The sequence below is a fragment of the Streptopelia decaocto genome (assembly GCF_964273445.1).
Source record: "Streptopelia decaocto genome assembly, chromosome: 12".
NCBI classification, from domain to species: Eukaryota; Metazoa; Chordata; class Aves; order Columbiformes; family Columbidae; genus Streptopelia; species Streptopelia decaocto.
This window is the reverse complement of record NC_138667.1, coordinates 3,896,810-3,923,508: the sequence shown is the minus strand read 5'-3', so window position 1 is coordinate 3,923,508 and position 26,699 is coordinate 3,896,810. Positions and strand designations below refer to the sequence as shown.

Sequence of the window (26,699 nt, the reverse complement as noted above, 5' to 3'; positions counted from 1 at the left end):
TCATTAAACACCAGAGAAGGGCAGAGCTGGAAATGCAAGTTAAGTTGGCTGGTTCCCAGACCACTGTCCTTCCACAGGACCATTCTGCCTTCGAGACCACTGAAATAGCTCAAATGTGCTGCTTAGATCTAAAATAGGAGTAAGAGAAGACACAAAAAAGACCCTACATGACCCAATACAGAGCCAAACCCTCCTCTGAAACACCACGAAATTGCAAACAGCCGCTATGTGTAGAAATACTAAGGAGCAAGAAGTTCAAAACCCCCATCAGCGCTAGAACAGCAGCGCGCTGCTCCATCTACAGTCCGAGGCAGCAAGGTGAGGCTGAGAGAGGAGCCGCGTCCCCCCCATCCACAGCCTTCAGAAGCTTCTCTGCCTCCCTTCCTCTGCAAATACATGCACACACATGCCTGGAGACAAAAGATTATTATCCTGGTGAGTCACGATGTGCACGGAAGGTTTGCCGAGCCCTCTGAAGACAGAACATTGCACAAATGGCATGCACGGCTCCAGCAGCAATTGCAACCGCCGCCGCAGTCCGCAAATGTCTGTCTGTTTAGGAAGGGGCAATAAAAACAAGCGCTGCTTTTAGAAAAGCAGTAGCTCTTGCAAAACAAAGCTGTTGCGCTCCAGCTGTGCTGAACTCAGCTCCTGTTGGAATATCCTCGTTATACGTTCTCCATGTTTTATCTTTTGCTCCAAATGGCCTCTTTACCCTCCATGCAGAGAGATGAGCCAGGCAGCTCACACCCAGCTGCCAAGAGGTGCCCCCACAAAGGGGTGGGAACACCCCCTTATCAGAAGAAAAACACACAGACAGGAATTTTAGCAATGGGGAGCAGCACTGGAGAGACCTCCAGGACACCAACCTGCACAAGGTCACCCTGGTTTTGGAGAGACAGCCTGTAGTTTTTACCACCAAAACAAACGCAAACAGCAACAAGCGACTGCCACGCTGTACTTGCTGGGTTTTTAACTCACGCTGGTATCACCAGCTCGTCTCTGACTCTGCGATACATCTTCTGCTTGATGCACTGTGCTAAATAAGAGATCACTGAGAAATATCAGCTGGAGTTATGATGAGTCACCTACCTCCAACATTTAAAGGGAAGGGAAAAAAAGAAGATGTAAGAGATGTAACCACACAACTCCCACAACGCTCCTGAAAATGAAGGGATTTGTGGCAGAGAGAGTCTCTGTAAATGTAACTAAGGGAACAAGACAAGTGAGAGATCACTCGTAGCTGTGCTAGTCTGAGGCTGTGAGTAGGAGAGAGCGGTAATGGCTTTTATTAGACAAGCTGGTGCGGCTGAAGGAAGAAAACAAGCCCCAGAGCAACCCCCCCTTCCCCTGCACGTAGGAACTTCAGCACAGAAGCTGCACTTTGCTTTTAGCGCTCCTGAAAAGGACACTTGCTGGTACCCGAGGTGATGATACCTGCGTTCAGGCTCAGTGAAAGAGGCTAAAGACTGAATTATCTAAAACTACCTCTGCAGTCTGGCTCACACACTCATTTTACAGTTATCCAGGGTTATTTTTTCCAACTCTGAATATAAGAAAATTCCTTTGTAAACGCTCTGACAGCAAAGGTGACCTCCTGACAAGGGACTCGCACACGCCACGCTCCTCCAGTAACATTTTTAGGGATATCCTTGAAGATCCCCAGCTTGTGATTATTTGTCATTTTCCCTCTCATCTATCATTTTGATGAATCAGAAAGCAATTACCGACAGAATAATTCTAAATCTTGACACTGCAGCTACAGACCTGCCAAGCTGTGACAGCTTGAAAAATGCTTGAAAACGAAGCCAAAAAAATGAATGACTCTCATCCCCGGATGAGTTTCTGAGCGGTTTGAGACACAGGCTGTCGCTTTGTAAACAACTCCCCCCCGCCTCGGGAAGAAGAGGCGCGATGCAGCTCGGCCCCACACGTCTCCCTGGAAATAGCACCCGCGGACCCTCGCTGGACCCGGCACGCGGGGCACAGCTGCTGCTCCGCGACCCCCAGGACACGAGGGCTCACGGCGCCGCGGGAGGAGAGGAATTGTTCACGGGATTTATCCGTCTATAGAGCCGGATCTTCGCAAGGCCACAGAGGCCAAGCTCGCCCAAGTTCATCTGCAAACCCCACGAACCGCTCGGCTTCCCTCTGCCCCCGCACGTCCCGCACGCAGCGGCTCTCCCTGCGCGACCCCTCCCCAGCGCCTGCCTGAGGGTCTCCCGTCGCCCTCCCAACCCGCCGCCCTTGGGCACGGGGGCTGTGCAGGGAAACAAGGATGGGGTGAGGGCTACCCAAAAACGGTCACCCTGGGGAGGATGCACGGGGGGAGTCCCTGGTGGGATCGGGGTGAGCACAGGAGGAAGGAGACCAGCCTGGGGTAAATCAAGGGGAGCGCTTGGGGTCAGCCCAGGAGGAGGAGATGGAGCCAGCCCTGCCAGGGGAACCTCGAGGGGCAGGAGCCCCCAGGGCGCAGCTGGGGAGATGGGGCCAGGGCAGAGCTCAGGTTTGGGGGTGGTTTTGGGCTCCCCTCCACAGACAGCCCTGGGAGAGGAGCAGCAGGGGAACGGGCACAGCCCCGGGGAGCCGGTACCAGGGTCCCCTCCGGGGCAAGGGGCTGGGGTACAGACCGAGGGGAGCGACCCGGGTGTCCCTTCCACCCGGGGGCAGCGCTGGGGCCGCTCCCCGGGTCGCCCGGGGCAGAGGCCCGTGGGCATCCCTGGGGAGTCAGCCCCGGGGAAGGGGGCCGGGGAACGGCACCGGGGGATCCCACCGCGGGAAGAGGCGGCCCCGGGCCGGAGGGGTTCGGCGCCCGGCCCCGGGAGCCCCACGGCGGATGGGCCCCGGGCGAGCCGCAGGGCCGCGGCCCGGCAGGCCCCGCGCGGCACAGGTACTCACCGGGCCCGGGCCTCCCGCGGGCCGGCGCCCCGCCCCGCCGGGCCGCCCCGTTGCGCGGCGACAGGCGGCGGCGCCGCAGCCTCCCCGCCGCGCCGGCCCCGGTCGGCGGGTCTCGCACCCGCAATCAAGTTGGCGGCGGAGGCCTCATTGCCCTCACCCAAGATGGCGGCGGCGGCTTCGCGGCGCGTCACGTGGCCTGCGTGGCGGTGAAGCGGGCGGCGCCATGTTGCGGGCGGGCGGCGGGCCCGGCCCCGAGAGGTCTGCGGGCCCCGACGGCTTGTCCTGAGATGCGGCGGGAGGTGCCGGCGCTGTCGCCATTTTCTCAGATCGGTGCCGGACGCTGCGGGCAGGGCAGCGGGCGCCAGTTTCCCAGGAGGACGCGATAGCGGGGGGCTAGTGCCTCAGAAGTTACCGCTGCGCTTAGCGCTGTCACCGCAGCAACAGCTGTGCCGTTTGAACGCCCACAAAACCCAGGCTCCGCGGGGCCGGCGGCGACCACGGTCAACCAGGCCCTGAGGAGCGGCCGACCCCCACCGCTCTGCCCACAACCAACATGGCCGCCGCCGCCGCCTCCCACGTGAGGGCGCGCGGCGCTCTCGCGGGAGGCCGCCCCGCCGTTGCTAGGACGCAGGGGGGCGCGCGGGCGGCTCTCGCGAGAGCGGCGGGGGCGGGGCGGGGCTGGCGGCCATGGCGGACGGGGCCGGTAGCAACGGGGACGCCGCGGGGCTGCCGGTGGGCAAGGAGGCGGGTGAGGAGCCGGGGGGCGGCGGGGCGAGCAGGCGGGTGACGAGTCGGGGGGGGCGGGGGCGGGGCGGTGAGGTGCGGCGCGGCCCCGCTGACCCCCGGTTGTGCCTCCCCCGCAGTGGCCCGTCTGATCCGGGAGAACGGGCACATCTTCACCGAGGCGCAGTGCAAGGTGTGCAGCGCGCTGCTCATCTCCGAGTCCCAGCGGCTGGCCCACTACCAGGTAGGGAGCGGGAGCCGCCGCCGCCGGGCGCCCGGCGCGGCACGGGCTGAGCGGGGCCGGCGGGGCTCTCTCTGCTTTCCCCAGAGCAAGAAACACGCCAACAAGGTGCGGCGGTACCTGTCCATCCACGGCGGAGAGGAGCTCGCCCACGGCAAGAAGATGAGGCTGGACGCCAAGCAGGTGAGAGCGAAAGAGCCCTTTGGGCCAAAATCCCGCCCAGCGGGACCTGCTGGGCTGGAGGGTGTTGTATGGCCTGGGTGCCGTGGTGAATAAACGAAGAAATCGCTCTGGGAAGGGGCGTTGTGGGAGCTGGGGAGCGCGGTGGCGGGTGTGCGCCTGCTGCCCTTTCCGTTTAAATGGCCTCTGTGAGTGTGTCTTCTCCATTTAAACAGGCGCAAGGTGCCTTTTATTGATAGTCGTGCTTGAAAGGACAGGGAGTTCAAGAAGGACAGGGAACTGCTGGAGAGGGTCCAGCGTAGGGTAACGAAGATGATTAAGGGAGTGGAGCATCTCCCTTATGAAGAAAGGCTGAGGGAGCTGGTTCTCTTTAGTTTGGAGAAGAGGAGACTAAGGGGGGACCTTAATAATGTTTATAAATATATAAAGGGTGAGTGCCACGAGGATGGAGCCAGGCTCTTCTCGGTGGCAAACAATGATAGGACAAGGGGTAATGGGATCAAGCTGGAACACAAGAGGTTCCACTTAATTTGAGAAGAAACTTCTTCTCAGTGAGGGTGACAGACACTGGAACAGGCTGCCCAGGGGGGTTGTGGAGTCTCCTTCCCTGGAGACATTCAAAACCCACCTGGACATGTTCCTGTGCGACCTCACCTGGGCGTTCCTGCTCCAGCAGGGGGATTGGACTGGATGATCTTCTGAGGTCCCTTCCAATCCCAAACATACTGTGATACTGTGATACTGTGAAAGGTGAACAGGAATGACAGCTTGTCTGGAATATCACTGAGTAACTGTTGCTGTCAGAGAAAGCAGGTTGGGTTGACCATCTACTGTAGGGTTGTCAAACCCATTTTCAGCGGGGGCCGCATCAGCCTTGCAGTTGCCATCAAAGGGCCGAATGTAATGTTAGGACTGTAACTACTCCTACATTTATACAGTCCTAAAATTACATTCAGCCCTTTGAAGGCAACTGCGAGGCTGATGTAGCCCCCCATGAAAATTAGTTTGACACCTCTGGTCTACTGGAATTCTCGTTCAAGGGCAATCCTTTTTAACTTATCTAGGTTTCCTTGGCGGGTAGCAAGAGCCTGCTGGTCAGTGAAGGCACCACGTTCCACTTGGCCATCTGTCTGCCCAGTGACTCATTTGGGAAACAGATTCTACTTTTCTGATTACTTCAGCTTTAATCCCTAACTCTCCAGCATTTGTGGCGGGGGGAGGGGATAGAGGCAGTTGCCTTTGCACAGGGCTTGGAAATGACGGCTGCCGCCTGCTCCGCTGGCGTCGTGTTGCAGATGACCCAGCTGATATCGATGTTTGTGCTGCTCAGTTCACACCTTGCAGAGGGAGAGGCCGCCTGTTCCAATTCTGCCAGCCACTCGTTTAACCTTGTCCTTAACCCACACAGCCCGGGGCTGCCCCTCCGCCTGGAGCCCTTCACTAACAGATTAAAAAGAGTAATCTGGTGCAAGAACACTCTCCAGCGAAGGAGAGGATGACGCTGCATCGTCCTGCTCAGTCACGTTTCTTCAACATAACACCCAAATGTCTCCGATTTCCTTGTTTTCTCAGACCCCCAAGCCTTAGTGTTTCTTCTCATCCCAAGAAGGCTGGACGAGGTGACTTGCAGAGGTCCCTCCCAGCCTCGGCCACTCTGCGATTCTGTGTGCACAGGACAGCAAGCAGGAAGGCAGCAGTGGGGAAGACAGGAGCAAGTGTTGTCCCATCTGCAACATGACCTTTTCCTCTCCGGCCGTGGCAACGTCCCACTACTTGGGCAAGACTCACGCCAAGAACATGAAGCAGCAGTCCCCCAAAGTAGAAGGTATGACCACAGCACCTCCATGTTCTACCGAGGGGTGGTACAAGCCAAACAAAAAGTTTAGCTGTGTCATTGGACCACAAGTATAATCTCTTGTGAGGATGTGTGTGGTCTTTTCAGTGAAAGAGGGGAAGCCAGCAGCGCATCTCCGGAGATGTGGCCACTCTCAGCAGCCTGCTACGTGGGCTGGCGTTGACAAAAAGTTGTGTGTGTTTTTGTTTTGCTTTGTTTGGGAAAAATGCAGCTTGCAGCAGCATTGTACCCATTGCTGTGTGCTGGGACCAGGAGGGAGCTTACTCTTCAGGCAGTGTGATGTTAAGCCGTAGAAATGCCTGTGACAGGATACGATGCTCGCTAAAAGCTTGCAGGGGCTGAAGTGACTGGTGAAACTCTGATGTGGCAAATTCATCAGGGCTACTCAACTACAAAGATATAACCTCTGAGGTTCAGGAGCTTGCAAGCTGCAGATAGTTGGGGTCTGGGACAGTACAGCTGGGAAGCATCAAGATGTGCTTGTCCCGACCTTATGCTTTTCCTGTGGCACCTGCTGTTGGCTGCTCTTATGGTGGGACACAGTCCAGGACAGACCTCGGATCTGACCCGGTGCAGCTGCCTCCATGTCTGTCCCTTTGCAAGCAGGTGGAGAGAGAAACTGTCTGTCCAGGGCAGGTGGGGGCAGCCGAGAGCCTGGGGTGCTGTAGCTGGTCAGGACAGAGGGAACACGCAGCCTTTGAGTGCACTTGAGCGTGGCAGCTTGTGCCGGCTTCTTCCAGGCAGAAACTGCCCGTCCCACGGGGTCTTCGCAGCTTTGCCAGGTTGTGTCTGCACAGCAAAGGCACCTCTGGGGTCAGGGTGGGCCGTGGGTTGTTTTTGTTCTTTGAAGCCCTTGCTTTTGGGTACAAGAAGAGCCTCCAGGAAGGGGTGGATGTCTGCATGAGTGCTCCAGTGCAGAGCTTCTGTTTGGGTGTGAGAGGAGCTCTCTGGTGCTCAGAAGGCTCCTTGCTGTCCTCTTTGGTACCCGTAGCGAGATGGTGCAGGTTTCTCCATCAGACAGGAGCTGCTTCTCTGTGTGGATCCACTCCATCGGACCTTGTCCCGTTCACGCTATTTCTCAGGCACAACTCGTCGTGACTTCAGTTCGGGGTCAAGTGTTTACAGAAACCCACGCAGCAAAGGGGGACTCACGTTCCACCTGCCTCCCTCTTGCTTCTCCTGGTGATGATAATAGCACGTGGAAGCTCCTTCCTGTCCCATGTTTCTTGAATACAGCCATGGGGAATTTTTAACTCCTCTAAGGAGAAACAAGTAAATCTGGTTGGTTTTTTAACCGTGAAAGTTTTTATGGCCTACTCTGACTTGTCTTACCGCACGCCTTACAATTCTGCAGCGTAAAGGGAAGACGTAGGAGCAGTTTGAATTTATCTAGACATCTTACATTCTGTCTAGGGTTTGGGTTTTAGATGTAGTAGGTTGGGTTTTTTTTAATGTGGATTTTGGGGAAATAAAATGACTGGTTTTTACCTCTGAGTTCTGTGACTGACCAGGAGTTTGGAATCACCTTACAGAAGCGGTGCCTCCACAGAAACATCCTGCTACCCTCCCCACCTCTACCGTGTCTTCTAACGAAGAGAACAAGGACATTACTGACCCAGACAAGTTCTGTAGCCTCTGCCATGCCACTTTCAATAACCCACTTATGGCAAAACAGCATTATGTAGGCAAGAAGCACAGAAAGCAGGAGACGAAACACAAGCTGATGGCACACTATGGCCGAACCCCCGATGCACCAGCATCGTCCTTTATGGGTGAGTTCTCAACAGGCAGGCAAATAAATAAATAGCTGAAGAGCAGGGTGGGAGAGCGATGGTGTGTGTCTGGCAGGTCTTGGGATGAGAGTCCATGCGGAGGGAGCGGGGGAGAACTGCTCGTGATGGGGATCTTGATTACACACTATAAGAATGATTTGGTTGATTTTGTAACCCCTGGCAGCACGAGAGGTTTCAGACCGTCACTATTCGTGACAAGCTTTGGGTTGTGTTTTGCCGTGTTGTCTAATTGGGGACGCGTCCTTTTTACCCTCTGTGCTGGTAATCCAGGGATTTTGGCCAGTACTGTTTCTAGCTAGGTGGATTGCATCCAAAATGGAAAGATAAAAGTGGCATTTGATGCTTAAAAAAACGCATTTGGAGAGGACTAGCCAAAGATGGAAGAAATAGGTTTAACTGCACCTGCTGCTTCAAAGCACATGAAAGCCGGAGAGATTTCTCCCCGAATGCCTCTCTGCCTCTGTGTGGGCACTGCCATCTGATGAACTAATGCATCTCTCTGGAGCAAGCGCAAATGTGGGGAAAAAAAAGAGAAAAAAAGCTATTAAGGAGGAACTTTAGGCAGACAGTTAAAACTCATTTGTTTTATGATCTGCTGCTTGTGAGCGCTTCTACGATATGAAAGCCCTTGGAGTCTGGTGAAAGCATTAGGAGCTCACAGTAAACTCCCTGTTGCTCCCAACAGCCTTCTGTTGGACCGGGAAGCCTAGTGCCTGCTGGATGCTTGAGGTAAATAATAAGCAGACAAATCATCTTAAAATCTTCTTCAAGGGCTTCTTTCTCTGTCATAAAAGCCCACACAAGCAGAAGATTAATCATTCTAATTCTTTGCAGGCCACCTTTAGATACCGGTAGCACTTGTGAGAAATGAGACTCAATTTTCCAAGTGATATTCTCTCCCACGTTGTGTGGTCATGTGGGAGACAGAGAAGGTGCTTGGTATCCAGCGTTACCCATCTGCTCTTTACCTAATTAGTGGGGCCTGATGAATGGTTCCACTTAGTGTGACTCAGGCGCTGGCAGTGGCAGGAGCCACTGGGTGGCAGCGCCCTTGTCTGTGACAGTGACATCTCCATGAAGCCCAGCAGACCCGCGATGCCTATGGCCACATCTCCACGGCACCTGAGCTGCTCAGACGCGGTTTTGGAGCCTGGGCTGTAATGGAGCTGCTCAGATGTGATGGGCAGCAGTCAGGGGTGTTTTCTCTCTTTGCCCATCCCTGCCTGCTGACAGCCAGGCTCGTCCCTAGATTTCTCTGCGGGCATGTGTCTGTCCGCAGGTGAAGGTGTGTTCTTTGCAGCACATCGAGGTGTTTGTCTGCTTGAAGGTCGTCTATGAACTGCCGGTTTGGGGTGCAGTAGCGCAGTTTGGACAACTTTGTGCACACACCTATTGGGTGGGTTTGCAACAGAGAGATCTTGACCTCAAGCGCACAGAGAGGCAGACCCGAGGGCTCTAACTGCTCCTCCGGCCTTTCCCACCTGGGTCCAGCTCTGCTTTGCGACTTGAATGACCCACTGGAGTCTGAGATGTCTCTGGGGGGTGCAAAATCTCTGCTACAACGTGTGCAGTGATTGCGCTGCTCTGCACCCCTGGGGGGAGCCTCCTCTTTCACCTTAAGGGAGTGTTTTGTTTGTGCCACTCCCAGGCAGAGCCCTTCCCCAGCGAGCCAGGATTCAGGAGCACTTCATGTCTTGAGGGCAACGGCCAGGGAGCACTTCATGTCTTGAGGGCAACGGCCAGGATTTTCCCCCGTTAGACGCTCCTGTGCTGAGCTGTGCTGCCCCGCTTGCCTGTTCTGTATCTGTGGCCTCCTGAACTTGCATTCCAGCTGGAGTTGTCACGTTACACAAAACCATTGATCTGTCCAGCACAACTGTTGTTGGTAACTTTTTTTCCTGCAGTTAACTGATGTGCTGACTGTAACCAAACTGCATGAGGATAAAGCTTAATGTTCTCAGTTGGCACCTCAGCAAGGCTTAGCAGAATGCTGCATTGTGGAACTGGACGTTGTGTGTAATCTCCTCTGGCTTTTTTTTTTAAATTGAAACAGTTTAAGCTTACAAATTAAGTATCTCCCTCGTTTTCTGTCATGAGATGTACAGATCTGGTGAAGTGGGAATTTGGGAGAGAAATGGATCCCTAATGCTGAGACTTTTACTGTGCCTGATATTGTGAACTGTTTATCAGAAATGTGTCTTCGTTTTTATAGATAAACAAACCCGTGTTCTGACCAGGAAAGCTGCTCTGGCTTAGCGATTCCAGCAGTGACTGGCCATACAGTGCGATTCTGTGACCTCCCCACCTGGTCAGGCTGTTGACTTGCTATTTGTCTGTGTCCAGCAGTTGTTTAACACCTCCAGCGATTGATTATCTCACTTGTTTCTACCTCAGGCACCAAGCCGTTGGCTGTGTGTGCTAATGCTGGTGTCTGTTTCAGCCGGGAAGGGATACCCCTGCAGCACGTGTAACATCGTGCTCAACTCCATAGAGCAGTACCAAGCTCACATCAGCGGCTTCAAACACAAGAATCAGTAAGTAATCCTTTTGTCTAAGTATCTTCCCAGCCTCGCTGATCAAATCAATGGCTTAACTATAACTGAAAATGCAGTTTTGAATGCGGTTTGCAGCCGACTTGCACAAACCTTGCTGTTCTGCTTGTAAAGTCGTGCTGTTTGTCCTGCCGCCAGGTCACCCCGTCAGCTCCCTCTGCAGACCCCTCTGGCTGCTGCGGGGCTGCACGGGCCCTGCTCCTGCTTTTGCTTCTTGGCTCATTGTGGACCTTTGCAGTGAGGGCATCCAACCTGACACCCTTTAAACACCATTTCTCTAACAACTGAGGTTTTCATTTAATTAAAGCCTGGCTCAGGGGAGATCTGCTTGCCATTCTAATCTCTCCTGGGGTTGCTTGTCTTAAAATTCAGCACGTAGTCAGCACGCTTCAGAAACCTAGACTATAGTCCTGAACTTGCTTTTACAGCTGGTGAGTTAAATAACAGCATCCCCTGCGTATATTATTAATCCGAAAAATTTAGGCTACCAGATGATTAATACCACAAATACTTATTCTGGACACTGTCAAAGTTCAGATCTCTCATTTCAAAGCCTTCACTAAAAGCAGCTCGGTAATGAGGCTGGGTTGGTTGGCAAGGTTCTTACAAGGAAGAGGCATTAGGAAACCCTGCCTGAAGAGAGGACAGACTTCTAGCCAAATTTCCCAGAGAGAACAAGACAAGAACTGAGATCTCTTGTTGTCTGTCTGTGGAACAACAGCCCCGTGGTCCTTTGGCTCTCTGGAGTACTTGCTTGAAAGACAAGTGCTCCATCCCTCATCCTAGGAAAGTTTCAGCCATTGAGCAGCACCACCAGATCAGTGACTAGCAAGTGTCCTGATCTAGAACGATAACACTGAGGATGTTCCCAAAACATGCACATCAGTGTTCCCTTTAAGGACATGGATGTTGTCTTGAGTTCTTGCAACCACACAAGTCCCTTTCAGCTGCTTCTGGATTCAACCACTGCATCATGTTCTGGGCCAGCTTCTGCGGCCTGCAGAGAGCCAGGAGACTTGCTTTGTAATGAAAGCTCTTTAACAGTCCTTGAGCTCTGCAACAGCTAATTCTGCTAAAGGTGCCTGTTTACACACACGCATGGAGGGCTAGGATGCTCTTGGAAGCTTTTTTGGCAAAGTTGTTGACTTGGCTACAGGAGGCTGTTGCTCCACTGGCAGCCCTGCCTGCTGAGCCGTGGTTGCAGCTGGCACATTGCAGAGCGCTTCTGACTTTTTGTTTCTCTTCTCTTCTCTTCTCTTCCTCTTGCTCCCTTCAACATCCAGGATGCCAGGAGCAGTGTCGGTTGTTGGACCGTTCCCACCACAACAGTATGTCCGGGAAGAGTCAACTGCCCCAGGAGGCTACAGTTATTTCAGCCAAGACTTCTAGAGCAAGTTGCAGCACTGTTCTTGGCGTTGTTGGTGACCCAAGAACACACATCCTTTGCCAGCCCACAATGGTTTCATTATCCCTCTGGATAAGCAAAGCCCTACCCTCCTGTATGCACCCGTTGAGCAGAACGGGGACTGAATCTGTCAGAAAAAGGATCCAGCTGGAAGAGACTTGCTAGACAGCAAATACTTCACTCCCTTAGAGTAGTTTTCATTGTGTAATTGCTTCCTGTGAAGGTGGGTGCAGTGTGAGAGGAAGTGTGTATCTGGTATAAGGAGGGTTTGGCAACAGGCTGGTAGCAGCCACCTCCTCCCTCACCAGAGCCAAGAATGGATTCCTGCAGCCGGAGGGCCAGCGCCCCGTGGTCAGAGGCGGCTTTTGCTGGAGGAGAGCTCCTAGATCATAGTGAGTGGTGCTTGTGCAGCATGGACAGGACATGGTGCAGGCTGCCTGGCTTTGGACAAGCCTAAAATAGGAAATAACCAGCATAGCATCTCTTTCTGCGCCTCCTCTGGTCAGGTTTGTGTGCAGAATTTCATAAGCCACCGGTTGCCGTCGGAACCTTTCATGGTACTGCAGCTGTCAGCTCTGGAGCTGGGTTGTTTGGGTCTGTCTGACAAGTAGGTACAAGTTCTGGTGTGGAAAGTGCTGCTGGTGGGAGCAGAGGGCTGCGAGAGGGCTCAGAGCCCCTGGCCCCCCTCAGCCCTCTGCTCTGAGGATTTCCACATGGAAGGAAGTGACTGTTTAGCCTGGTTTCCTATGGAAACAGGTGTACGTGATCATTCACCGTGTGTGTCTTTACCCCTTGTGACTTAAACCCATCTCAGCCAAACTTGGCGGCGGTGGAAATCTCCAAGATCTGAGTGCAATCAGCAGAGGAAGGTAGAGCAGGGTGAGTTCATCTCTAATTCTGTCAGGGTGTGCATGGAAATGTAGTGTTTTCCCTGCTGCCACCAAAATACTCTGGGAAAGGAGGGTTTTAGGGAAAAAGGGAATAAATCTAGATGCAGCAGAAAACTGTAATATGACTTGGTCAAATTGTTAGCTGACTGAAAAGCTTCAAATCCTTTGGAAACCTGCCTTTGTTAGTCCTCCATTAGACACTACTTGCCCAACCCGTTAGTCCTTCATTAGACACTACTTGCCCAACTCATCCCTTCTAAGTTCTTGCACATTTATGCCATCCTGGAAAAGACATGTTCTATATTTCAAAGCCAGAAATTAAGACTGATGGTCTCTTCCTGGTGCTAATGTACTAGATCTGTCAGAAAAGGCCCCGGAAGGAAGGGCAGGCATCTGAGACTGCTGTGTGTTTTGGCCAAGTTCTTTAGATGTTTTGCCTTAAGCTAAGGCTGTGCTTGTTCCCTGCTAACCCACCGCAAGAGCCATGTGCGCTGGGCTGGCCTCGTGCTCAGCGCCAGTGCTCCGAGTCAGCACCCCACAGCTTCGTCCCAGCGTCGGTGCCTCTGTGGAGCTCAGACTTTGCTAGTCCGTGGCAAACATCCTGCTGGTTTTCTTCTGTGGGACAGAAGGATGCGGATGTGGCCCCTCCAAGGGCTTCCGTGGCCGGTGGGGCTCTGTGGGGCTGGCAGGAGCGTGGGCGATGGCTGCGGGCACACCGCGCTGCCAGGGTGGGCTTAGCCAGGCTCGTGCCTCCTGTTGCTTGGCCACAGCAGCTGCTGGAGGGCGGTCTGGGGCCCTTGAGTCCCAGTGATGTGTGCCAGGGCAGCAGCTGATGCCTTTGTGGGGCTGAGAGCTGGGCTTGAGAGGCGCTTCCAAAATCTGGTGTGCGCGCTGGTCGGGTTAAGCAAGGAGAGAGCGAGCTCGTTGCTGATCTCGGTGCTTGGAGCGAGTGCCTTCCCTTCCCCACTCCAGGCCGTGGATGATCTTTGTTTTTCTTCACCCTGCACAGAATCTACCATCTTCTCTTAGGACAGGCTCCTGCTGGTCTGGGTTTGCCTTCCTAATGTTTTCCCGTCTTGCTTCACTGACAAGGTCTGACCTTAGTCTCCTGCTGCAGAGGGAGTCCTTTTAAACCCCGCAAGCTGATCAATGGGCAGAAAATTGCGATGAACGGAAGGAAGCATTGTGTGCCTGGTCGCCCTGGATGGCCTCCAACTCCGATCTCCGCTGCTTGGCTCTCGTCCTGCTGTACCAGGGCAGGTGCCCACTAGATGTGCTGTGCATTGACACCGCGAGGGATCCATTTCCAGCACTGCCCAGTCTGGTGTGTCACTCCTGTCTGTGTACTGACAGTTTTGCCTTCCCCTGTACACAGTGTTTATGTATCTCCTGTTAACCTAAGGTGAAGCTCTCCAAATAGAGTGTTTATTACTACTTTTGGGTGCTGTCTCTCTGCTAGAGCCCTTCCTTGGATTTTACCATACTTCGAAGCAGAGAACAGGATGCAGACACCTTTGAAATATTTGGGAGGGGCAGGAGGCTTGTCTTCCCATGTGTCCTCCTCGAGGCTTTGCGCTCATCCCGCAGCACCCTGAGGTCCAGACAGAGGTGGTAAGTGCCTCCTTCTGTGCTGCTCTGGCAAGTCGGTGTGGCCTTGGGCACAGCACAGTCACCCAGGGGAGGACGGGACAGTCTGGGCTGAGAGACCACTGGCACTTCTGCAGGCTGTTGTGCAGCTTGTGCCAAAACCATCCATGACTGCCCCAGGACGCCGGGCTGTTCCCTAGCACTGCTGTGGCGGCGCAGGAGCAGCGTCACGGCAGTTGTGCTCCACTGCTGTCCATTCGAGGGCAGCTCGCTCCCTGGCGTGGGCTCAGGTGCCTGGGACCAGCTGTCCTGCACCTCAGCGGGCAGGGCTGCAGCAGAGCGCAGGGGATCAGTGTGCCCAGAGCAGTACAGGGCCTGTGCTGTCACCAGGGGTGGCCCCGCTGGTGGCACTGCCATCGTCGTTCTGGGAAGGACAGGCTGTGTCTGCTCCCGCAGAGCGTGGCTCTGCTGGGGCACCGTGCCTGCCGCTGCCACCCTGCGTCCCTCGCTGACCCCTCCCGTCCCCACAGCAGGGCTGTGGCATGTCTGGCAGCTCCCAGCCCTTCTGTGGGTGCGGGTGCTCCCTGAGTCAGGTACAGGGGAGGAGGTGGCAGCTGCAGGGCTGCCTGTGCCTGGCACGTCCCGTTCCCCAGCGGCAGGTCGGCTGGCAGCAGCAGTGCTGGGACAGCCACAACCGCGTGGCCCTGCCAGCCATGCCGGGGCGCAGTGGGCACGGCACAGGGCACGGATCCACCGCCAGCCACGTCCCCCACGGAAGCCCCGCCGTGCCCCCGTGCCACAGCCAGCTACGTGGAGCCTGTGGTCTGAGGAACCGGCTGCTCCTCTGGCAGCATGTATGGCTGGGCCCAGCGTCACCGCCTCAGCTCGGGGGAACGCAGCCCTGGCCGCAGCCCCAACCGCTGCCATCCCTTGCGGCCCCGCTGGCTCCAGCGAGTAAATCAGGTGCAGATGTGGAGGCAAGGCTGGGTGCCTGCTTGCGATTAGGAGCTGGGAGCATCGGGGTGGCCCTGTTTCTGCCTTGCAGCCTCCTGCTGCGGCCACACTGCTGCGGGAGGAGCCCCCAGTGCCTCATGGGGGACAGGGCTCATGGGCAAAGCTCCTTGTTTGGCTCCCAGATGGGCACCATAGTGCCCAGCCCAGCAGATGGTGTGTGCCATGTCCCCAGGGGAAGTGGTGCACGTCCTGGCCCCACGCACCCTGTTCGCTATGCCGGCTGCAGCCCCAGTTCTGCCCAGCACGGGGACAGCAGGACTGCAGCAGGGACGGGACACAGCGCTGCCTGCCTGGTGCTGCTGGGCACAGCGCTTGGTACCTGAATCTGTGGGTGCTCCTGTGCCACACTGGGGGCCTGGCCGAAGTCTGGGGCCCCAGTCCCACAGCCCCCACACTGGGCCCCGCGTTCTTAGCTCCCCAGAGGGAGCAGCAGGTTCATGTTTGCCAAGTTCCGCCTGGTTAAACCTTAACCAGGCCAGGTTGCTCCATCAGTCCCTCCCTGCTGGAGATAAGGATGGGCTGGCAAGACCGGGTCCTGGTGAGGAGTGCTGCCCAGCTGGGACTCAGCCCCAGTGGAGCATCCAGCCTGGGCTGCCTGTCCCTCCGGCTCTGCCCCCCCTGCCTCGACAGGTCCCCGCTGACGCGAGGGCAGTGGGTCATGGCTGGGGCTGGAAGCTGCCGCATGTCAAGGCCAGTGGGGATGGACGGAGCTAGGAGCCCTTGTCCTGGGGCAGCCCCGGACCCTTGAGCTCCAGGGCTGCCCCGCTCCCTCGGTTCAGGGGTGTTCACATCACCCTGGCATGTGGGGTGAGCTTGCTCAGCCTCAGTCCCCCAGACTCTATGTGCGTATGGGGTACAGGGAGATGAGGAGCCTGTGCCCCAAACAACAGCCGTTCAGGGGAAGCCAAGAGAAACTTCCAGGAGGAAAGAGCCCCTCGGGCTCCGGCCCCCCCAGGAGCCACGGTGCCGCGTGCGCTCATGCCGGCCGCAGGTGCCACCGCAGCGGGAGCGGCGGCGAGCGCTGGGGCCAGGCACAAGGGGCGGCTGTGTTCCCGCAGCCCCGGCTGCCTTCCAAGAGCAATATTGTTGGCACCAGGCAGGCTCCCTGCGCCGGCAGCGCATACACGGGCCTTTCATGAGGGGAGTGGGGATGATTTACTGCCTGGGGGAAGGGGCAGGGGTGGGAGGATGGAGCCCTGGTGTGCCGGCCCCGGTGCCCAGCCCCTCATCCGTGCTGGCTGCCGCAAGGCCCGCACACAAGAGCGAGGCCAAGAGTCTGGGGGGGAGTCAAGTCTCCTCAGTTGGGCATGGGGCAGAGCGGGTTCCCCTCTGTGCCCCATCTGCACCATGCCTGCCCCCTCACTGCCCCATCTACAGAGCCCTGGGGATGTGCTCCCTCCCTGGGCGTCCTGCTGCATCTCAGCTCCCACCATCTGTCACTCAGTGGTCAGAGGACGCGTGTCCCTTGCTGTGCTGCGGCTGATGGGAGCAGCTCAGGGGTTGAGGGGGACAGGAGCAGCAAAGGAGGGTGCTGGGGCAGGGGTGCACCTGCAGCACGGGGCACCAGCACTGGCACAATCCCCCCTTGTTAAGCTGCTGCTGTGGCGGGGGCCGTGGCGGTGCTGCCGGCAGCGGGCAGCAGGCGCTGGGGCTCTGCTGCTGTGAAGGGCTTTTTGTTTGCCATCAGTTGCTGTTATAAATCAAGCCAGGCAGCCCGACCCCCGGCCCAGCGCTGCCCCATGGCGGGGAGGGGACAGGCTCCCAGCCATCCATAGCCCAGCCCCACCATGCCCCAGCCTGTGCCCAGCATCACCCTGGCCCGGCAGGGATGCTCGGTGTGACACAGGGCAAGGTGCCAGCACCGGTCCTCCTGCCCCGCTCCCACCGGCACCACGTCCAGCAATGGGGGACCAGGCTGGGATATGGAAGGGATCTGTGCCTATCCCAGACTGTGGCTCCTAGGGGTTCCCCCAAGTCCCAGCTCTTCCCCCAGCGTTCCCAGCGCTGGGAATGACCCCTTCTCTCTGTTTTTAATTTGGTTTCGGTTCGAATCGAGCTGAACCCAACATTTTTCTGTGCTTCCGGCTCGCTGCGGGCTCTGCAGGGGCGGCTGCTGCCCCGTGAAATTGATGTTCTCGTACGCTTCACGCGCCGGCAGGAATGAACAGCTGCCGGGGCTGCCGGCCCTGGGGACCGCTCCACGCGCCCCTGTGCCCCAGTGGGGTCCAGCGCCACGGGGGGGCCAGCACCCCAGGTGGGGAGCAGCATGGGGTGGATGGCGCTATGGGAGATCGTAGCACCAAACAGCCCTTGCAGTGAAACCATGTCACACTGGAAGTTGCTGGTTTCACATGCCAGAGTGGCGTGGACAAAGCTGTGGTGGTATGGTGGTGTGGGTGGGTGACAGTGACAGAGGTGGGTGGGGGGTGACAGTGAGAACCACACGCCACTCACATGACCATGGGCAAAGCTGAATGTGGGGCTCACCATGGCCCCAGCAGGTCTTGCTGGAAAGCAGAAAGAGGGCAAAGCAGCCAGGGAAAGCAGCTCTGGGGCCAGATCCTGACCATGTCTTGGGGGGCCCATTTTCCTGTCTTACTGGCAGCAGGATGCCCAGGGGAACATGTTCCTGGGGACCGTGCCATTTTGGAGGGTCTGTGACCCAGCTTCCTCCAGTGCCCAGAAGTCCCATGTGGGCAGGCGGGCAACAGGGCCTGGGCATGGGGGGATCTGCCCACCCCAGCGCAACCAGCAGCTCGGGGAAAGTGAAGGCGAAGTGTTTATGGGTCAGATTGAGGCCACTCCAACCGTGGCTCGTGGCCTCGTGGTGTTTTACGACACTCCGTTATGGGCTCCTAATGAGGGTCACAGCCACTTTATGGCACCCTCAGCGATAACGCCGCAACTAATTGCAGCACAATTAGTGAGTGGGCTGCCAGGCTGCCGGGCACCCAGCAATGCGCAGCACCCGGCCCCGGCCAGGGCCACCCGTGGGGGTGGGTTCTGCTGCCGTGGAGCCCTCGGCATCTGCGGGGCCGGGCTGTGTCCCTGCTCCCGGCAATCGGGGTGCCACGGGGGAAAGGGGGGGCTGAGGTGGCCTTGTTCCCCTGCCCGCTGTGCTACTCCCTGCGTGGGGACCCAACATGTGGGGTCTGCCTGGGGGGCGGTGATGGGGAGCAGCCCCGGGAGGGATGCTGCGGTGGCAGAGCCGTGCCGGGGGGGTCCAAGGGCCGCCCTCCGCTGCTGGCGGGCGCCAGGGGGGCGGTGATATCTCCCCCCGCCCCCGGCCCAGCTCAGCGGCGAGTCGGTTTGCAAAGGAGCCGGCGGAGCGGGGCCGGTTGCAGGAGCCGCGGCTCGGGGCCGGTCCCCTCCCAACTCCCCCCGAGGGCTCCGGGCGGGGCGGGCGGCGCCGCTGTAACCCGAGCGCGCCCCTACAAAGTGCCCGCGCCCGGCGCGGCGGCGGCAGAGCGGGACCGGAGCGAGCCGGGAGCCGTCCCAGCCCGGAGCCGTCCCAGCCCTGCCCATCATGGGGCCGCCGTGCGGGGCGCGGCAGCGCTGAGCCCGCCGGCCCTCGGACTTTGCCCGGGCCCTCGCCGCGCTGCGCGGGCGGCTCCGCCGAGGGACCCCGTCACCACCGGTAACGCCGCCACCCGCGACCCTCACTCTCGGGAGACCCCTTCCCTCGGGACCCACCGTCTCCCGTCCCTGGGATCCCCTCCCCGGGATCCCCCTCACTCCGGGACCCCCCAGCCCCTGCAGCCCCCCCGTGCCCGGTTAACCTCTCCCAGCGCTCTGGCCCCGCTGCGGCTGGCTGGAAGGGTCGGGTTCCCCGCATCCAACCGGAGTCCCCCCACCCGTGCGCCACCCTGAGCCATCGAGGGATTTGAGGGCTGGAAGGGGTTTCACCTTGCCCAGGGCTCCCCGTGCTCTGTCTCCTCTCCATGCACACCCACTCTCGGCGTGCCCTGGGGACTCTGCACCTCTGCTCCATGGCACCCCAGGGACCAGCCTCCTGCTCCCTGCCGGCGGGTCCCTGCCTGGCCCGGGCAGCGCGTGGCAGGGCGCTGCCTGCCCGGCTCCGCTCATCCCGGCTCTGCCTGTCCCGCAGGGTCGGGGCCACCGCGCCGCAGGGGCCTGGAAGATGCGGCCCCTCTTGCAGGTCCTGGCGGGGCTGCTGCTGGTAGCTGCTGCCCAGGGCAGGGCACTGGAGCCAGGTATGGCTGCTGGGGGGCAAAAGAGGGCTTGGGGGAGGCAGGGTGGGGGTCCTGCTTTCTGAATGCAGAAAGGAACTCCTGGGGCTGGGGGTGCCAGGTGCTCCCCCTGGGCACGCAGCCCCACAACTCTGACTGTGGGGCTGGGCTGGTGGGAGCTGGGACCACCCATCCAGCTGGGGCATGGCATGGGTGGTCAACATCTCCATCAGCCAGCGAGGAGGCGTGGAGGCTGGAAGGAGCAGGGTGGCTCCAGACAGGCTGTCCCTGTGCTATGGGGGCTCAGCTCAGTTGGTGGACACGCGCAGCAGAGAAGGATTGGTGTGAACACCGTGGGCTGCAGTGGTTGTGTGTGGCTCACTGGTGAGTGCAAACACCTTAGAGGAGGTGCAGGCAGTCCATGCCTGTTGGTGGTGTGTACAGGAGAAGAACATGTCCTGGGAGAGCAGAGGCCTGGAGACCCCACATCTCCCCTGTGATAGCCACACAGAGGACGGGGGATGCAGGTGTGTCGCCCCAGTCCCCTGCAAACAGGCAGCTGGGCTGTGGTGGGTATTGCTGCGCTGGCGGTTGGGTGTTGCTGCCCTCCATGTGCACGTGCCTATTGCTGGTCTACAGCAGCCAGGGCCAGCCAGGGCTGGGCGTTCCAGCCATGCTTGGGGCACATGGAGTTTGGAGAACGGGTGGCCGGGAGGATTTGGAGCCCTCGTTCAGTGCTGTGTTCGGCAAAGCAGGACAGGCTCAGGTAGCCTGTACTGGTGTGAGTGGCCTCTGCAGAAGGCCAGTGGCATGTGTGGCCTTGGGCAGGGACACACTGCTGGGGAAGCTGTGTCCCTGCGCCCCGGAGCAGAGTCCGGCCCTTGCCCGCCTCTGGGGTGGCAGAGCTGGGCACTGGGCCCAACCGTGCCATGTGCTGTCCACACCAGGGCAAGCGCGTGGCAGGGTCCTGCTGCCGGGGAGGGATGAGTACTGAGGGGGTGCTCACGGCATCTCTCCAGAGCTATTTGAGAGCCCATTGCTGGAGTCAGAAGAGGAACATCTCCTGCTGGACCCAGGCAATGCATTGCAGCTGTACTGTGATGCCAACCAGAGTGGTGCCAGCGTGGTCTGGTACAAGGAGTCCCGGCTGCTCGTCCCAGGGGGTCGCATCCACCTCCGACAGAGCCTGCTGGAGATCTCAGAGGTCACCTATGAGGACTCAGGGCTCTACGTGTGCCGGGCACGAGGGACCGGGGAGATCCTGCGTAATTTCACCATCTCTGTTGTGGGTAGGAGCCCTGGCAGCACCCAGCATCTCCCTGGGACAGCAAGGCACCTGCTGCCCACCCACCCAGCCCTGCGGGCAGGGATGTTCCCTGTCAACCTGCCTTCCCTTGCAGACTCACTGGCATCGGGTGATGATGATGAAGACAGTGATGGGGACAGTCCCCACGGAGACCGCAACGAGGAGCCCGTCTACAGGCACAGAGGTCAGTGCCGCCCCGGGCAGGACGGGCAGCTGGGGCAGGTCCAGGAGCGCGGGGCATCGCTGCCTCCTGCCCGCAGCGCGAGCGGCTGGGAGCAGCTCTGGCAGCCCCCGTGCTGACCCTTGGCCCCCTCCCACTGCATGTCCCTTGTCCCCCCAGCACCGTACTGGACTCACCCACACCGGATGGACAAGAAGCTGTACGCGGTCCCTGCAGGGAACACGGTGAAGTTTCGCTGCCCGGCCTCAGGCAGCCCCAGCCCCAGCATCCGCTGGTTCAAGAATGGGCGCGAGTTCCGGGGGGAGCACCGCATCGGGGGCATCCGGGTAAGGCTCAGGGTCCCCCGTTGCAACCTCTCCTCCTGAGAGCCAGCTCCCTCGTCACACCTCGCGTCTTTGCCATCCTCCTCTGCAGCTCCGGCACCAGCACTGGAGCCTGGTGATGGAGAGCGTGGTGCCCTCAGACCGTGGCAACTACACCTGCCTGGTGGAGAACAGGTTTGGCAGCATCCACTACAGCTACCTCCTGGACGTGCTGGGTGAGGGCTCCTCGGCATGGTGCTTTTCTGGGCTCCCTGTTCTCCCTGTTCTTGGCAGAGGGGTCAGGGTCACGGGAAAGGGGGCAGAGGAGCCTCTGTTCATGTCGTCTCCACTGGCACAGCCTGCGTGTCCTTCTCACCCAAGGGTGATGGGAATGGAGACCAGGCTGTGGTTGCACTGGTCAGCTCTAGAGTCAGGGAAGGGCTTTCCATAGCTTCTCAGTGGGCAGAGAGGGAGGGAGGAAGGAGCCCCTGCTCTGGGCCACTGTGTTGGTGACACTGCTCTGGTCTCTTCTGTGCAGAGAGGTCCCCGCACAGACCCATCTTGCAGGCTGGGCTGCCCGCCAACACCACAGCACTGGTGGGCAGCGACGTGGAGTTCTTCTGCAAGGTCTACAGTGATGCCCAGCCCCACATCCAGTGGCTGAAGCACATCGAGGTGAATGGCAGCAGCTACGGTCCCGATGGCGTGCCCTACGTGCAAGTGCTGAAGGTAATGGGCGGGAAGCACCCAGGTCACAGATGTCCACCCCAAAGTGGTGACAGGGGGTGCACAAAGTCCCCCAAGAAGGAGGGGTGCTCACCATTCGTCCCTCTCCCTGGCAGACTGCAGACATCAACAGCTCTGAGGTGGAGGTGCTGTACCTGCGCAACGTCTCTGTGGAGGATGCTGGCGAGTACACCTGCCTGGCGGGGAACTCCATCGGCCTCTCCTACCAGTCTGCCTGGCTCACTGTGCTGCCGGGTAGGGGCGGGGTCCTGGGGTGGGAGCTGGGACCCCGGCACACATGGACCATGGCTCAGGCCGACTCATTCGCTCCCTCCAGAAGAGGAGTTGGTGCGGGAAGCTGAAGCTCCTGAGGCCAAGTACATGGACATCATCATCTACACCTCGGGCTCGCTGGCCGTGGCCATGGCCGTCATCATTGTAGTGCTGTGCCGGATGCAGACTCAGTCCAGCAAGCAGCCCCTGGAGCCCATGGCGGTCCACAAGCTCTCTAAATTCCCGCTCATCCGACAGGTGAGTGCCGAGCTGGAGCCCTGGGGGCGTGGGGGAACCTTGGTGACTTACTGGCTCCATGAGTGCCACCTGCACCTGTTACACCTTGTGCACTGCCTCCTGCAGCCCCTCGCCCTGTTGCTCTGAGTGAGGGTCTCTCTGCAGCACCGTTGGGTCTGTGTTTAGCCCCAGAGCACAGAACGGGATGGTTGAGGTGTCTTGGGATCTCTCCGCAGTTCTCCCTGGACTCCAGTTCCTCTGGGAAGTCCAGCACGTCTCTGATGCGTGTCACCCGTCTCTCCTCCAGCTGTGCCCCGATGCTGGCTGGGGTTATGGAGCTGGACCTGCCCCTTGATGCCAAGTGGGAGTTTCCCCGAGACAAGTACGGTGGCGCGGGGCAGGGCTGGGGCTGGGGGCTGCTCTCTCCAGCCTCTCTGGGGATGGCAGCACATGGGTGCTGGATGGGGAGGTGTCCAGCCATCACTGGACACCTCAGCACCCACCGTACCCTGGGGCGCTGGGACTCAGCTCAGACGGAGAGAGCAGCTGTGCTGCCTCTGCCCCTCTGGGTCTGGCTGTGCGGTGACAGGGAGCGGGGCTGTCTCTGCAGTCCCTCACGGTTCTGCCCATCCCTGCCAGGCTGGTGCTGGGCAAGCCCCTGGGGGAAGGCTGCTTTGGCCAGGTGGTGCGGGCAGAGGCTTATGGCATCGACAGAGACCGGCCAGACAGAGCTGTCACCGTGGCTGTCAAAATGCTGAAAGGTAGGAGCTCCCCTACCAGTGTCCCAGGCACAGAGGTGGCATCAGTGCCAGGCTGCGTTGCTGCCTCAGCTGGCATGGTGAAATGGCCCTCTGTCCCCAGACAATGCCACCGACAAGGACCTGGCTGACCTTGTATCCGAGATGGAGATGATGAAGCTCATGGACAAGCACAAAAACATCATCAACCTCCTAGGAGTCTGCACGCAGGATGGTGAGGGGGCTGTGCAGGCAGGGCATGGGCATGGAGTGGGAACAGGGGATGGGGACAGTGGGACTCTGGGCTGGGACAGGGCAGGGGCTGAGCAGAGTGTTTGCCCTTCCCAGGGCCACTGTATGTGATCGTGGAGTTTGCTGCGAAGGGCAACCTGCGGGAGTATCTCCGTGCCCGCCGCCCCCCGACACCCGACTACACTTTTGACGTTGTGGCGATGCCCGAGGAGCAGCTGTCCTTCAAGGACCTGGTCTCCTGTGTCTACCAGGTGGCCCGTGGCATGGAGTACCTGGAGTCCAAACGGGTAGGGTGGCACAGCCTGACCCACGTCCTGGGTGTCCCCCCGTCACTGCAGGCAGTACAGTGTGGGGGTGGCCCTGCTGCTGCCGGGGGGTGCGCCGGAGGGTGGCTCTGGATGTGGGGAGGGGACACACGGTGCTGAAGCCACCGTGTCACACCCCCTGCGGGCGATGCTCCCCTGGCAGTGCATCCACCGTGACCTGGCTGCCCGCAACGTGCTGGTCACAGCAGAGAATGTGATGAAGATTGCCGACTTTGGCTTGGCCAGAGATGTCCATGACATTGACTACTATAAGAAAACCAGCAATGTGAGTGGGGGAGCCTAGGAGAGGGGTGGAGGGGGGATAGGGACCCCCAAGCAGGGCTGAGCAGAGGATTTGTTCCCACAGGGTCGCCTGCCAGTGAAGTGGATGGCACCTGAGGCGCTGTTCGACCGTGTCTACACCCACCAGAGCGATGTGTGAGTCCTGGGGCTGCTGGAGGCTGAGGGTGCTGTCAGGTGTGGGATGAGGATGCCACCAGGCGTGGGACAAGGCAGCGTCAGGGGGTTATGCATGAACTAGAGGGTGTCCATGAGCAGGACGGGGTACACCATGGGGACAGCAGTAGCAGGGCGCATCTTCCCCAGGGGTGATGACACCCGCTCCCATCCCTGCTCCCGCGGCACCTCAGAGTGAGGGTGGGCGAGTCGTGGCCCTGCTTGCCCAGGGAGGGTTCTAGGACATGGCTGACCCGCCTTTGCCACACGTGATCCCAGGTGGTCCTTCGGGATCCTGATGTGGGAGATCTTCACGCTGGGGGGCTCCCCCTACCCCGGCATCCCTGTCGAGGAGCTCTTCAAGCTGCTGAAGGAGGGGCACCGCATGGACCGGCCATCCAACTGCACCCATGAGCTGTGAGTACCGGCCAGGCAGTTGGGCAGGGGCCATGGGAAGACCCCACTAACACCCCGTTGCCCCCAGGTACATGCTGATGAGGGAGTGCTGGCACGCTGTGCCCTCACAGCGCCCAACCTTCAAGCAGCTTGTAGAGGGGCTGGACAAGATCCTGGTGGCCGTCTCGGAGGAGGTGAGTGGTGGGGGATCTGGTGGGTGCTGGGGCAAGGGGCACTGGCGCTGATGGTACCCAGTGCTGATGTCACCATCTCTCTGCAGTACCTGGACCTCTCCATGCCCTTCGAACAGTATTCGCCCTCCTGCGAGGACACTGCCAGCTCCTGCTCCTCTGACGACTCCGTCTTCACCCACGACCCGCTGCCTCCTCACCTCTTCTACCCCAGCGTGAGAACTTAATGGTGGTCAGGGAAGGGTGATGCTGTGGCCGCCTCTGCTCCCACGGCGAGCAGGTCTGGGTTCCCGTGGGTTCTCCGCTTTGCCCGGTGCGAGCGGTGGGCGGGCAGGGCCCCGAGCCGCAGTGCCAGGGCAGGGTGTCCCTCTCTCCAGGCTCTGTTTCAGCACTGAGCCTTCAGTCGTGGTGGAGACCTGCTTGGCATCACAGGGCAGTGGGAGCCAGAGCCTTTCCGAGGTGGGCACAACCTGAGATGCCCTTGGCATCGCCCAGAGAGCCAGGCTTTGGCTAGTGCTTCAGTGGAAGCATCTCTAGGTGGGAGCCCTGCTGCCTGCCAGGCTTCCCGCTGCCTCTGTACATAGCCATAGAGATGAATATTTATGTACATGAAATATCGAGCTGATAAATTATTTTTTTTGAGTAGACCCGGGTGCAGTTTCTGGGCTGCTCCTGTGGGGTGAATGGCCCAGCCAAGCTGGGAAGATGGGTCGGGACCTGCCTCCTTTCTCCCTATCTCCTCACCCCAGCCAGTGCGGGGGCCTGGGAGTGCTCCCGGGTGACACGGAGGCAGTGCCACAGGTGCAGGAAGCGATGTCCCCGCTCCCGCGCCTCCAGGCCCGCTCCAGCACAAAGCACTCCTGCATCTGTTCCCCATTAGCCACTGCTGCGCTAAGCCACCGTGAACTCCGCTACCAGCATCGCCCTGAAACCGATCCCCCAACTGCCGCAGGCTCCCAGGCTGGGAAAGTGCTCTGGGGCCCAACCCTGCATACTGGGGACCCCCCGCAGCCCCCCTGCCTGGGCCAGCCCTGGGACACCAGATAAAAGTGAGTTACAGGCTCTGTGCTGCCTTCCCAGCGCCCCAGCACCCCTGGGAGCATGGGTTGGGGGCTCCAGCCCCAGGCCTTGCTCTGCAGTGCCTGCATTGCCCCTCTTTGCTCCACAGAGCCTGGCTCTGCTGGGAGCATGGGCAAGGGGGCTGCAGCTGTCTTGCCCCCTCCTGCCTGCCCGCTCCCTGGGTCTAGGGTTTCATCAAGGGCTGGGTTTTGCCGGCCGTTAGCCCTGGGATCTTATTTCTTCCTCCAGCTCCCAGCTGCACTCGCAGCCCCCCAGCCTGGAAACCAGCTCTCAGGCACAGCCCGCCCCAAACTGGCCCAAGAAGTGGGGGGCTGCTGGGTGCCAGGGAGCAGGACCTGGGCCCGGGTCTATGGGAATGGGGGGTCCCTCGGTCTTGCCCACTGCTGTGATGGCGCTGAGGTCCAGGTTCTAGTGGGATGCAGCTCGCAGCTGCCCTTGTGCAGGGGGGCTCAGCTCAGCTGTGGGTTGCATGTGCGTTGCCTGTGCTGGGGAGCATGGCGGTTTGCAGAGCCACCTTGGGGTCCCCCCCTCATCACGGCCCCTCGCAGGGCTGCTGGGGGCATGCTCGCAGCCTCCATCCCCAGCCCTGCTCTCCGCTCTGCCATGGCGGGCAGAAGCAGACAAAGACAGCCCACTAGCAGGTGTGAAACCTGCCTGTCCCGGCAGCCTGCCTGCCCGGGAAGGATCCCAGCTGTCCGCTAATGTGCCAGAACCAATGCATTTTGCACAGCCCTGAATGGGGCATTCACATGCCGGAGGGCAAACTGCCCAGGCTGCCCACAGGGGCTGCCCAGCTACCAGCCCTGAGCAGGGGTAAACATGAATGGGTGCGTGGGGAGGGGCTTAAGCCCCTGGGGGCCGTGCCCACCTTGTCCTTACCTCACTCCTGGCTGGGTTCTCCATGCTGGGGGCAGACGGTGCCCCATGCC

The 26,699-nt window shown here is 59.2% G+C and overlaps 3 protein-coding genes and 1 long non-coding RNA gene across 8 annotated transcripts in view; 3 read left to right on the top strand and 1 right to left on the bottom strand.

The window, feature by feature from the left end:
* UIMC1 (ubiquitin interaction motif containing 1) overlaps positions 1-3,294 on the bottom strand; it is a 40,137-nt gene extending 36,843 nt beyond the window's left edge. For 3 of the 4 annotated variants that reach the window (XM_082063358.1, XM_082063359.1, XM_082063361.1), the window contains exon 1: positions 2,899-3,046. The gene's annotated coding sequence lies outside the window, so the exon portion shown is untranslated. The other variant, XM_082063360.1, reaches the window with a different exon arrangement.
* A 175-nt stretch (positions 3,295-3,469) lies between these two features.
* Positions 3,470-11,765, top strand: ZNF346 (zinc finger protein 346). Of its 2 annotated transcripts, none has more exons than XM_082063364.1 (7): positions 3,470-3,646; positions 3,762-3,865; positions 3,950-4,045; positions 5,717-5,867; positions 7,409-7,669; positions 10,131-10,224; positions 11,526-11,765. In XM_082063364.1, the coding sequence occupies exons 1-7, from the start codon at positions 3,586-3,588 to the stop codon at positions 11,629-11,631; spliced, it is 873 nt and encodes a 290-aa protein (XP_081919490.1). In that variant the 5' UTR covers positions 3,470-3,585; the 3' UTR covers positions 11,632-11,765. The 2 variants fall into 2 exon arrangements, with proteins under 2 accessions (XP_081919490.1, XP_081919491.1); XM_082063365.1 differs by having other exon boundaries at positions 3,482-3,646; positions 7,430-7,669.
* A 59-nt stretch (positions 11,766-11,824) lies between these two features.
* LOC309444980 lies at positions 11,825-13,971 on the top strand. Its single transcript, XR_014185191.1, has 2 exons — positions 11,825-12,526; positions 13,630-13,971. It is a non-coding gene; the product is annotated as an uncharacterized lncRNA (long non-coding RNA).
* A 4,651-nt stretch (positions 13,972-18,622) lies between these two features.
* Positions 18,623-25,335, top strand: FGFR4 (fibroblast growth factor receptor 4). Its single transcript, XM_082063557.1, has 18 exons — positions 18,623-18,775; positions 19,247-19,352; positions 20,348-20,617; positions 20,729-20,818; positions 20,975-21,141; positions 21,230-21,353; positions 21,656-21,846; positions 21,960-22,098; positions 22,181-22,374; positions 22,590-22,735; positions 22,993-23,114; positions 23,215-23,325; positions 23,439-23,629; positions 23,811-23,933; positions 24,015-24,085; positions 24,383-24,520; positions 24,588-24,693; positions 24,780-25,335. The coding sequence occupies exons 2-18, from the start codon at positions 19,280-19,282 to the stop codon at positions 24,915-24,917; spliced, it is 2,394 nt and encodes a 797-aa protein (XP_081919683.1). The 5' UTR covers positions 18,623-18,775; positions 19,247-19,279; the 3' UTR covers positions 24,918-25,335.
* Positions 25,336-26,699: the final 1,364 nt, after the last annotated feature.

What these genes read in the sequence shown, in the direction of transcription:
- ZNF346 (XM_082063364.1), top strand. Translation starts at nt 3,586, where the DNA reads ATGGCGGACGGGGCCGGTAGCAACGGGGACGCCGCGGGGCTGCCGGTG. An exon ending in GCAGTCCCCCAAAGTAGAAG is followed by an intron (nt 5,868 to 7,408) that starts GTATGACCACAG and finishes GTGACTGACCAG; the next exon opens with GAGTTTGGAATCACCTTACA. An exon ending in ACCAGCATCGTCCTTTATGG is followed by an intron (nt 7,670 to 10,130) that starts GTGAGTTCTCAA and finishes TGTCTGTTTCAG; the next exon opens with CCGGGAAGGGATACCCCTGC.
- FGFR4 (XM_082063557.1), top strand. Translation starts at nt 19,280, where the DNA reads ATGCGGCCCCTCTTGCAGGTCCTGGCGGGGCTGCTGCTGGTAGCTGCT. An exon ending in ACCGCATCGGGGGCATCCGG is followed by an intron (nt 21,142 to 21,229) that starts GTAAGGCTCAGG and finishes CCTCCTCTGCAG; the next exon opens with CTCCGGCACCAGCACTGGAG. An exon ending in TGGTGGCCGTCTCGGAGGAG is followed by an intron (nt 24,694 to 24,779) that starts GTGAGTGGTGGG and finishes ATCTCTCTGCAG; the next exon opens with TACCTGGACCTCTCCATGCC.